The sequence below is a fragment of the Atta colombica genome, unplaced genomic scaffold (genome assembly GCF_001594045.1).
Source record: "Atta colombica isolate Treedump-2 unplaced genomic scaffold, Acol1.0 scaffold239, whole genome shotgun sequence".
In the NCBI taxonomy this organism is placed as follows: Eukaryota; Metazoa; Arthropoda; class Insecta; order Hymenoptera; family Formicidae; genus Atta; species Atta colombica.
The window spans coordinates 198554-211013 of record NW_017259337.1 but is presented as its reverse complement, the minus strand read 5'-3'; the positions used below and the strand labels follow the sequence as shown (position 1 = coordinate 211013).

The window sequence follows — 12460 nt, the reverse complement described above, 5'->3', positions numbered from 1 at the left end:
GCCGCCGTCGCCACCACCATCGCCGTCGCCGCCGCCGCCGCCGCCGCCGCCGCCGCCGCCACCAACTCCTCCCTCGTCGCGTACAGCCTTCGAAAGGTGCATACACCTTCTTCGTTGAGTTGCCGGTCGCAGCTCCGTACGTTGCGGCGTCGTCGTCTGTCCGTGCATCCACGCCGAGCGTCCGTCGCGTCGCGTCGCGTGACCGTATACGCGCCATACGCGCTATACGCGCTTGGGCACCAGCCATATAACCGGTGGTGTGTCGGTGTCGGTGTCGGTATTTGTGTATTTGTGTATTCTCTTTCTCTCTCTCACTCTTTCTTCCTGTTTCTCAGTGCGCACTGCGCGCGTATACAGGTGGAATGTGCCACCGTGCGCGCGGCACACGGATGTACACTGACGCGTAAAGTCAGTGAGGGTCGTCGGGCGAGATAAGGTCGAGCTGTGCGAAGTGTAAAGTGATCCACGAAGAGGACTCTCGCAAGGGAAAGAGGACGTGCGGGGAGGAAACTCCGGGAAAAGTCTCAGTGTTTATGTATGGGGTGACATATAAATTTTGTAAATAGTAAATGTGAATGTCTCTGAGGAATAAACGAGAAACCAAAGAATCTGAATCAATAAGGATTTTATAAAAAAATTAAAGGTCCAGAAAATTCTAAGGGATAAGATATTCGAATCGGTAGATTCACGTAGGCGTAAGATCGACGTGGGAACAAGCATGAAGACGCTTCATTGTCGGAATATTTAAGCAAGGAAAGGAAAAGATGGAAGAAAGTTAGTAGAAAAGAAGATACAAAAGTATACGAAGAACTTTGCTCTTCGCAAAGAGATAGGCGTAAATATTTAATGACATTGTGATCGGTGAGATATGAAGCGACGGGTAAGAGGAAGTGGAAGATCGTGTACGGAATGTAGAAGCGTTTCACGAAGGTCGGATCAAGACTAGAACATTCATAAGATTCCACAGGCCTCGCCTCCTTTTATTCAATTAAGATCGAATAAAAGAAACCGTCTAAAAGATCAAGAAGAAATTTAATAAAAAAAGATACTAATATTAGAAAATATTAGAGGAAATATATAAAATATATCGTACGAAAAAAGGATAGAAAAAAAAAATCATCGAAACAAGATAAAGATCAATTGGCAAAGCACAGACAAGAAGGAATGTTTAGTGTTGAGTTACGGGGATTGTAAGAAAAGAACGGTCGAAGAATTGGGGAAAACCGGAAGGTTTCGGCGCTGTGAGGAATTGTATTAAGATTCTTCGTCCGTATGCAGCTTCATCGCGAGTCGCGCGAGCGTCCATGAGGCTTGAACGAAGGACGAGCTGTTGAGAGGTTCACGCCATGAGAATCCTCAAAACGCTACACTGGTAGGTTCCACTCTAGCGGATACGATATAATGCGCATCTTCGCAATAATTCGCGTGCGATTGAGAATCTCGCCGCGAGCGATTTAATAAAGATCGAAGCCTCGGGCGAGATATAACATACGAACGGAAAAGATATTTTACACCTGCGACTTTTCATTCGAGAATTCGTCATTCTCACCGCAATTGAAATAAAAAACAAACGTAAAAAAATATTTTTCAAATTCCCCTCTGTTTTTCTTTTTTCCCTTTTCTTTTTCTTTTTCTTTCTTGTTTTCTATCACGACGAGTCATGAAAAGCTGATAAAAAAAAACTAAAAACTAAAGTCACGTTCGTGTCATGAGAGATGACAATTGAAAAAGGAATTTTATTGTTTGAGGCCTTCCATTCTATGACTTCTTTCACCAGAATTTAAGAAAATATCTTTTTATTTTTATATGTTTATTTTTATGTTTTTATATGTTTTACGGTATAAACAATATGATGAACAATAGTTTGGAATTTTGTGGGCGATTTCTTTTGTGGCTATTGTATACATCTGTGACATAAATATATTGACAGAGATTTATGACAGAGAAATGAAAATTGAAAATTGAAAATAATTTTGAATGGCAAAGAATTATTTTGAGATATATATTGTAATGTAAAATTGTTTGGGATATATATTGTAAAAATGAAGTTTTCTAATTTTTGCAAATGATAATTCTCATATTATTGTCTCTATTGAAATCAATTTTGCTTTAAAATACAGCATATGTGTATCTGAATGCTTGAAAAAAAAAAAACGACTTTAATGAGAGAAAATCCGATTTTTCAGTTCATGAACCGTATTCTTAAATTTCTATAGTACACTTGTATAAAGCACCTTGCAGATACACACATTTTCTAACATATGCTGCACACGTTTCAGTGTTGATGTATAATTTAGGTACATGACACAATTTTAACATGTTCGATACACTTCCGGATGCACCATGCATGAAATATCGGCAGGTAATAAATTCCGACAAAAACTCATCAATACTTTCCGGTTCGAGTATTGCCAAACTATCGCCTGATCCATCATAAATCTTCTCCGCGAATTGTCGTTCCATTATTCCGAACCAGTTTGTGCATAACTGAAAACAATTTTCACATACATATGTCTGGAATGTTGTAACTTTATATACACCGATACAGTTAGCGGTACAATTAGCGCACAACAAGTCGTATTATTCAAAGGAATAATCGCGACATGGTACGAGCATTTTGTCGCGCGAAACGTGAACAGTCGTGCATAAACAACTCGTAGCACATTATCCGATTGTTACAATTTCGAAGATCACTTCCGCTGCTGATATCGCAATCGTTATCCTTACGTGTTATAAGTTGCCTCGTATGCAATTACATAGCGTAGCATTTAATTATCTACGAAGAAGTATACATAAAAATACGCGTTAATAGCAACCTGCCGTCACAGTTTGCGTGCTTAATTTCGAGATGACTTAAACATTTTCGTCAAGACAAGTGAATTATGCTGCATAGCGCGAAGCGAAAAATAAATTTGCATTTGCAGCTCTTAATTAAAGATGTCTGTTTGAAGGGAAGGGAAAGAGATATAGAGAGAGCCGATAGATCTGGGTTTCGTACATAGATATTCCATAGGGAATGAACTCTAACACGATGTAGATATAATGTATTAGGTCTCGGTAGGATGTAACTACTTGATAATTTAATAGCAACCTACTTGTTATCAAGTGCCAATTATTGCTTAGTACTCGGAAGATCTCGCAATAATAACTGTGCGTTATTACCACAGTTAGGAGACATAAATACCAATGTATGTGATTGCCTATTCGGATGTCAATAATTTGCTCACAGATACAAAGACGCGTTTAAATCCCTTTAGAAGTCTTGCATTTTATTTTTGGCATTGCTTAAAATTCGAAAATCTACAATTATCTCTAAATTTATCGTTTTAAAACTGTATTTACGACCGTAAATCATATTGTCTACAAGTAATGTAATGCTCTAAGACTGATGACTAGTTATCTCAATTTTTTCTTAGAAACAGATGACGATGCATCCGATTCTAAAGCTTAAGATTTCATCGCGTCATGTGTATAACACAATCTCTTTCTTCTCATCCTTACATAGTTAGTTCCTTTGTTCAAGAAAATAAGTACAAAAGATGTGTAAAGTATTTGAGAAATGAAATTTTGAATGCGCATAAAATGCAGTGCCTTTGAATAAAATTTCGGATAAACGTGCTTAGACGTGAGTTAAATGCTATATTCGTGGCAAATTCTGTGGAATCACGCTAGGGAATATCTGTGCTCGACTCTGAGAACATCAAACGCGAATTCTCACGTGGAATTCGAAACAAGGGGAGATCACGTGTTTCCGTTCCTGACTGCAGCCCTGCTTACCTGCCCGCCTCCACAGGTATCGTTAAGCCAGGGACGGATATACTGAATTGTATATTACGAGTGGTTTGCACGAAACGGTTATCTTCACTGTTTACCGAGTTACCTTTTTCATTCTCGTTATAAGTTATATTTTGTAATTTAAATAAAATACTGGTGTAGAGGTAGATTATTTATATTTTGATTAATATATTTTTGATAATGAAGAAGAAAACGTGAAATTCTCAGAGAAATCGAATTTTTCGGTACAACAATGTAATAAGAGTATATATAAATATTGGATTTAACTGACAATGAGCTTATAAGTTTGAATAAAAATCCAATTTAATTTACTTTGCGCGCGGTAGCTCAAAACTTTATCAGCTTTAATCTGATTGTTAACTGCAAGCCATAATATCGAATAATGCATCCGTGAAACGAGCTATGGTCTTTTTATAGACGAATTTATTTATAACGAAGGATTTACACCTTTTCAACTTACTCAATTTTTTCTCATTATATTTACATTTTTTCCAAATACTTAAACACAAAGATAAATGAATTATTCTTTTTCCTCTTTGTATTTAGGCATATCTAAATAGAACCTTTGTAAACCAAGAGACACACTGGAGTTTTTCCTGCGTCAAACCTCTTCCATCGTCTAGTATCTCATACAAAACTTTTTTTATGTGGAAACGCAAAATACTTGGTAGGAATTTGGTAAGTCACGCAAAGCATCGTAACGTATTCATCCCGGTATAATTCGCATTACATAATCGACCGCGGATTTCGCACGCGATTACGCGAATAATTGTTCGAGCCTTGAGCACGCCCCGATCTCTTTTCGTTAAACATGGGTAGTTACATACGCTATAATTTAGCAATTTGATTTCCGCGGTAAACGACGACGATGCCGCCCGACGAGCAGTCGTAATTGTCGATAAGCGTCGTTACAAAAATAAATTGGATCTCTATTGGGCGTGGAAATCAATATTTCTGTCTTTTCGCGACCTTAAAGGTTGCGACGTTTAACTATTGACTCCGTCACGTTTCACAGGAAGGAGCGGTAAAAGTGACGAATTCCTAATATCGATTGCCATTCATTGCAACATGCGTGAGCAAAATGCTGTTCATCTCTGAATCTCGGTGAATCATAATCAATGACATTGTTCTCCTGGGCCATTATTAGGCGACTCGTAACGATCGTGCATTCGCGCGATCTTGCTGTGTAATGACGTTACTGACGACACGACACTGAAAAGTAGAGCGCATCGGTGAGAAGATGATGACATGATAAAAATGCAGACATGAATGAGAAATTAATTAGAAAAGCAAGAATAACTTTTCGCAGGAGTCACGATTTGTGTAAGGACTTCGATACCATCGTCACAAGCGTGATTAGACTCGCATTCCTTTCGCGAATATTCGTTTTGTTAGGACTAACACTTTCACTCGTATATCTTGCACGTCGCAAATTTTTCGGCTGCAATTACTGTAAGTTAGCATTGTCATAAGCGCGAGGAGACTTGCTTCGTGAGAAACGATAAATTCTCGAATTCAATTATCGCATTTTACGTAAAAAATGAAGGACAAGAAAATTCTTTCGATCGAAAAATCTGTCGTAAAGAATCTTTTTATTGTAAACAGTTAAATAGAAATTTAGAATTTAATTCGGTAACTTTCGAAAAAAATGCGAAAAAAAATCTTTTAATAAAATCTCCTTTGTGAAAATTCTCTCTTTTTTTCCGTTTTGAAAGTTCGAATGGATGGCGAAAAAGTACATCACATTTTATAAAGATTTAATTACGGGCTATATTATTATTTTCGATTGCATCATATAGATATTATCGATATAATGCTGCTATATACCTTTTATGAGTCAATTTAGCTTTTAGTTAATTCACGGATGAAAGCTCACGCTGCAAGTTAGATTATTATCGTTATCATCAATTTACCTTATAGCCGATCATCTCAAATTACTATAAATGCAGTACAACATTTTCATCGCTTTTGATCGCTTCGCTCGATTCGCGTCGTACGTAGCACAGGACGCACGCATTTGATGCGCGCGAAAACTGCACTTGAGCGATCTTCGTGCCAATTGTTATTATTACGAATAAAGCAAAAAAAATCCATGTTCCTGGTAGGATTATCGATCTCTCGAACCGAAGAACTCAAGCCTGAATTAAAAGACTCAGACAACTTTCGGAAAGTTTTCTTGTAGCCTCGGTTCGAAATTGGTCTGACCTGTGTCCGTTTTCTTAGAAATTCTTATACCGGGTTTGCCCTTTAAAAGAGGCGATCCTTTCTGAAAGCCTCGACAGGTCGATCAGCTTAGATCATCTGCAGTTTCGCAGATGATGATCACGCTGACCTGCTCACGTTTTCCATTACGGGCTCCACCGCTCCACGTGGAACAGATGCACGCGGCGTAAACGTCGCAAATCATGCTCACACATTAACAATCGACTAATTATTGGAAAGTATTGTACAATTCGGCATTTCTTACAAGGAGAAAAAAATGTGACATTTCCTTGGGGAAATTCATGTTTGGGCGTCACACAGAAATTAGGTCTCGCTCTCCGCTTTATTTAATTCTCGCTATAATTGCGTTATGAAACGGAAAAGGCGGAAGAGTTGCGGAAAAGAAGAGATAATTTCTTTAAAGTCTTCAGTGATTGAGATAAAAATTTCTTCTATAAACTTTGAAGCGTATTGTGAAGAGGTTTTTTTTTTTTAGAAAAATTCACACTGCCAAAGTGCCAAGTAAACATAAAATATAATAAAAAAATAAATACATATATTAGAATACATATAAAACATGAAATATTTTATATAAATACAAACTCTATAATTTAGCGTTATTTACTGAAAAATACAAGTTTTGAAATTACAAGCCAGTTGCCTGCAACGTTTTTCATATACTATATCAAGTGATAAACATAAAGCTACAAAATAGAGAGAAATATTTGTATAAATACGGAAAACGACGGTTGCACTTTTAATATATAGATCACAAGAACTCTAAAGATTTTATTAAACGCATTGCATAAGATGCCACCGAAAATGCAGGGCTTCTCATTTACATTCAAGTATATATTGAATCATGGTATACCGTATTTCCTATCGCCTTTGTTCACAATTCCATTGTCTCTTTCTTTATCGTTCGCTCTATGAACCTTCCACGCGTATTTGCGTAAGAACCAAACGAGTGTAATGGCGTTCTTGTGTTGAATGCTGTACGCTTGACAATGTAATCAGATCTGCGAAAAGGCCTATTGGTCCTTTATACATGGACGGTCTTTGTCGCAAATAAATCTAATTTCCGACATCTTGCAATATACTACAGAACAAAAACGCACACGCGTAAGTAGAAATTATTGCACTGGACGTTTAATAGTGCCATCAAGTTAGAAAAAAAATGCAGATTTTTTTGATGAATTTGGATTTGACGTAGAGCTTTCGCGCGATGGGCCATCATTCCTTTTCGTAATATTTTAATATTTGATATCAAATATTGGTATAAAGCAATATATATAAAATTATGGCACATATGAATGTTTATTTAAAAAAATGATAATCAGATATAGTTGTTTTTCCATTGCAGATACATTTTTAAATTTATGCGCTCGTATATATTCAATTTATCTATTTATTGAAAAAATTAAGTACTGATATTTCATTTAGTTTACATAAATAAATGTTGTTAATAAATCAAAAAGAGATTTTTTTATTTCTAGGTATTTAAATATAATACAGCAAACATGCATAACATAAGCATTTAATCAGTAAAAAAACTTTATTTAATCAACTGATAACGTAATGCAAATAATTTAATAAAATTTAGATGCAATTTTACAAACTGTAGCTACTTTGTGGATAATATTATTTAGAATTTGCATTTAAATATGACGATGTTCTAAATTTCGTATATAATTCAGTTACATGTTTATTGTAATTTCAATTTGAATGAAAATTTAATTATTAATTAATATGAAAGAAATTATTTAAATTTAACATTCTTCACGATTTATTGAGGATTTTTATGCTACTTTCTTAAGTTACTTTAGTCAGAACAACTTTATAACAAAAAATAATCGCAAACTCTTTTCCTAACATAAATCGGCGACTGATAAGCCATAATACATATATTTAGGATTTATCGTATCGAAAGTTTCTTCCCGGTCTGTTGCCATGTCCCAAAGACTTTTCACACGAACGACCAGGAGATTCTACATTCGTTTGAGACATCATGTAACATGTACTATCGGGATCATATAATATATAGCGACTGAATTTATTTCCACCGATGAGCATCGTCACGTTCTACGAAATCTAAAAATATGGAAGAAAGGAATATTCCAAAGAAAGGAAGAAAGAAAAAGGAGATAGGGGAAGAAGGGGAGGAAATATCATACTGAGATAAATGGTACTTTCTCTCTCAGCGAGAGATAAATTGCATCTTTTTTTGACAATTTTTATCATTTTTCGCAAATTGGTCTCAGTGACTTTTTTGAAGAAAACATTGATATTAACTATCTAATCGGAGTACTACATTGAGAAAAATGTCTCGATTGGATTAATTGGAATTCTGATTAATGGATGAGAATTAGAATTTCCTTATAGTTAAATTTACTAAAATTTTAGTTGGGATAACTGAAAAGATTCTCACTGATATTAGAATCTTTGATTCATTTATTTTCAACTAGATATTTTTCTCAGTATATCTATTTATTTTAACAAGAAAGAATAAAGTATTATTATTAAAAGTAATACTTTATTATTATATATTATTTCTCATTATTACTTATAGTAAAGATACTAACCGATCACAGAGCTACTTTATCGTTTCTCGTATATGTATTTTTTTTATTATAAATACTTTTTATTGTAAATATGATCTTTCTTAATGATGCATTGTTAAAAATACAAAATTGAATTTACACTTTAAAGATATTATTCGTAAATAATATGTATAATAATATTCGGATTTATCATTTTTTTTATTCATAATAGCTAATAATTTACCTCATCTAGATTGCGTGTAAGGAACATACCAATAACTAGTTATCCTTCACTTAATTTCCTTCATCTATTAAAAAAAAAGAGTTACAGTTATTCGATTGTGTATTATTCTGTCGAACATTTACCTCATAGAATAAAGATTACACATTAAGATTCTACCTATCAGAAGTTACATTTTCAATTATCTAACACATTTTAATAATATTTATATAACATTTATAATAATTATACTTGGATAAATATATAATTAAAATATATAGGTCTTCAAAGACATTGATTATCTTATTATAAAATATATAAATAATTTATATATCTGTTTAGATATAATATTAAAATTGTCTTTTATTAAGCTTTGCTAATTATTTAGCTCAAGACTTTTATGGAGATTTTATTCTTTCACATTAATACATTGAGAAATTTAAAAATCATTCAGGAATTAAAAAAATAGTATACGTTAATACTCCGTTAACAGTAATATTAATGCAGGATCTGCTCTCTTATTTCAGGTCCCGAAGGCGTAGCGGTAGTGGCGTGACAGACATACATTCTCAGCAACAACAGCAGCAATTGCAGTTGCAAGAGAACAACAATTCGCGCGAACAACAACTCGTGCGAACAACAAGCTCGCGCGACGCGAAGAAGCCGCAGGAGGGACTGGGGCCCGATGAGATGTGGGCCCCTGGCGCCCTGGGCCATCATCGGGAGCTACCTGTTGATGTGCCCGACACCCTTCTACAGAAGGCCTATCCCAACAAGGTAAAAAACTGCTCTTCCGATTATAGGAACGGGCTACAGCATCGTCCCCGTAGCGCTAGCGACCTCGATCTCTCCCTAAACCTTAAAAACGAAACCCTTAAGACGCGCACCATCGCGGACGGACGCGCTAGACTCGTATCGAACGATCACACGCACGACGTCACCGACGCAGCCAGGACAATTAACGTCCACAACGGTCTTCAGCCATCCATGCTGAAGATCGAGCTGAATATCGAGGACGAGGAGGAGAAAGTGAAAGCTACCAAGAAGAATTTGGGGTTCGACAAATATCGCGATAGCCCGATCGCGACCGGCTCGCCGGATTTGAAAAGTACCTTTAAAGTTTTCGAAGTATACGCGAACGTTGACGAGGACGCAGGTGGACAAAAGGAGTCCAGCGTTGATATTGAAGACGACTATCCTTTTGCCAAGGAGGATTATCCCACCATGCTAAAAACATGTAGTGACGATTCCGCGAGTCCAAGAAGTTCATCGGGTAGATCAGACAGTACCGCACCCCTTGATACCAGTCTAATGCTCAGGCATAGTAAAAGCCATAAAGACTCGCCAACTTATGACGTACGAAGGATAGACCTTGGTTCTCCTTGTAGATCGGTAGTACCCGATATCAAGGTGGCTCCACTCTTTGGTCGAACCCGAGACGCGACTTCCTTTGACAATCCGGCTTATGGATTAACGGACTTGCAGGATCTTCAGGGGCTACTGCGATCCGACGAAATGTCAGACTTAACCAGACTGATTGATGAACAATCTTCAATTCCAAGAACTCCGCAAGACCAAGATAAAGTCTCGCCTGTCCGTGTCAAGGATCAGCAGATGGAATCTTCTCAAACCGAGCCAGTAAGCAAGTCCAGCAAAAGTCCGACGAAACGTCGTTCAAATGACGAGCGAGTTAAATTGAAGACAAAAACTCGCAGTCTCGATATCGAGGAATTGATTCGGACTGGCTCGACCGATGATCTTCTCGGCATTGAATTAAGCAATCTCTCCTCCTCCTCCTCCTCGTCCCGGCAGCGGACAAAAAAGAAGCGACATCAGCAGATCTCCAGCGGCTATTCCACACTGAGGAGCGAGGCCTCTGGCGATCTCGAGCATAACACGGACCGCAGCTTCCTCGTGGTGGGCAGAAAGCCTTACCGCGAGGTAGCCGTCGATTGTCCACCGGATTTCGTGCCGGTCACCAAGTGCCATCCGATATACCCGCCACCGAATAAGACCCCCGGCAACAGCAAGCACAACACCCTCGAGCCAAAGCGCGATCGCGCGAGTGTCATTAACGAGGCGAGTTCGTGCGCTGCGACAACGACGATGACCATGACGACAACCACGCTCGTAGCCTCCCCTCGCCTCTCCTTGAACGATAATAGCTTCACGACGCTGTCTAGTGCCGACAGTAGCGCTAAAGAGACCGTGGTCGCGCGCTCGGTAGACCATAAGCACAGCTTGAAGAAGGTAAGGTCCAAAGTCAAGAGCTTAATATGCGACAGCTTGCAGTCTATCCTGCACCACCAGCATGGTGATTCGCTTAACGCTTACAGCACGCAATACCCTAACTCACTAATGCAGACTCATCCTAACGATCCTGTTCTGCAATCGTTCGTCATGAACATTGAAAATCCCAACGAGTTCTCGCAAATACGAAGCTCCTTCAACGAACGAGATGAGAATCTCTTTCAAAATCGACAAATCGAGAATTCCTGTTTTGAGGATGATTACCACGACGTTTTCTTACGAGGAAAATTCTCCCGTGAGAGCGGAGAACGTTCATTATCCTCCATTTTTCCAGAAGAGTTTCCCAAAAATTCGCAAAATTCTTTCCTCGAAGAAGCTGATAATAATAAAATGATCTCTTCTTCTTCCCCAACTAGCGATTCTATATACTTGAGTGTCTTTTCTACTTTTAAAAACAAAGTCGTGAGCTCTTCTAAAGAAGAACTCCTTGGTTTCAAGAAGGAAACCGAGGAGAATAACTTCTCCGATTGTCCGAACGAGATTAGCTTGTTACCAGAGAAAAATATCTCGTTTTTTAAAGTCAGAGATAACATTCATGTCCAATCTATCCAAGAGACGAATCAGAATTCTCGGAATTCCCTGCGTAAACTCTCCTCTGCGGAGCAACGCATTGTGAGCCGTTTATTCGACGACACGCGACATTCTAATGATTGTCAATCACAAGAAAAGGAGCGATGTGACAGCGTTCACTGTCTCGATGATTCGCCGAGTACACAGAATCAAAAAAATTCAAGGCTATTTTTTAAATACGAATGTTTCAAGTTGGACGTTCCATCTATGCTTCCTAACAATGGCGTGAAATTTCGCGTTAGTTGGAGAAGCATGTCTGACCTTCCAAATTTAATGGCCGATTGGCATTCGACGATAACAAGGAGAGCCTTTTCGCTCTCTGACTTTGTTTTAATATCGAAAATCACGTCATCACCCATCGTCGGATGGGATAAAGTTAATCACTCGACAGTTTTATACCACGAATTTTCTGATGAACGTATGAAGCAGAACATACCAAAATCACCGATGCGCACTATGAAGAACCATTCGCTCAAGTCGCACGTCGACGTTCTCGAACAGCAGGTAAACCACAATGGACTTCTCGAGTTTAGAAACTTTCGTTCGTCGAATAATTCGAATGGCGTCCTTGCACTTTAGAAATTTGCACGCCTTGCAAAGTAACTTCGTGGTTGATTGTCTCTTGAATTACCTGATTAAATTCATCGTCATTCTAGTTGTATTTCTCGATGCTAAAGGTCGTGATCTGTCTGTAAAAGAGATACTCTCAGAAACTATAGAACAGTAATTTCTCCTTGCCTTTTGCACGTGTTATGATCGTGGAAACTGTTACAGTCGCGCTCACAACTTTTCAATATTTCCACACCGGCTGCTGTCTGGGAGG

At 37.8% G+C, this 12460-nt stretch overlaps 1 protein-coding gene across 6 annotated transcripts in view; it reads left to right on the top strand.

The window, feature by feature from the left end:
- The window catches only part of LOC108688814 (MAGUK p55 subfamily member 5-A), a 66907-nt gene that overhangs the window by 44217 nt on the left and 10230 nt on the right, over positions 1–12460 (top strand). For 4 of the 6 annotated variants that reach the window (XM_018195266.1, XM_018195265.1, XM_018195268.1 and 1 more), the window contains one exon: positions 9285–11007. In XM_018195266.1, the coding sequence (XP_018050755.1) occupies positions 9285–11007 (1723 nt within the window). Of the gene's footprint in view, positions 1–179; positions 1373–9284; positions 11008–12460 lie in introns of those variants that run through there. The other 2 variants (XM_018195269.1, XM_018195270.1) reach the window with 2 other exon arrangements.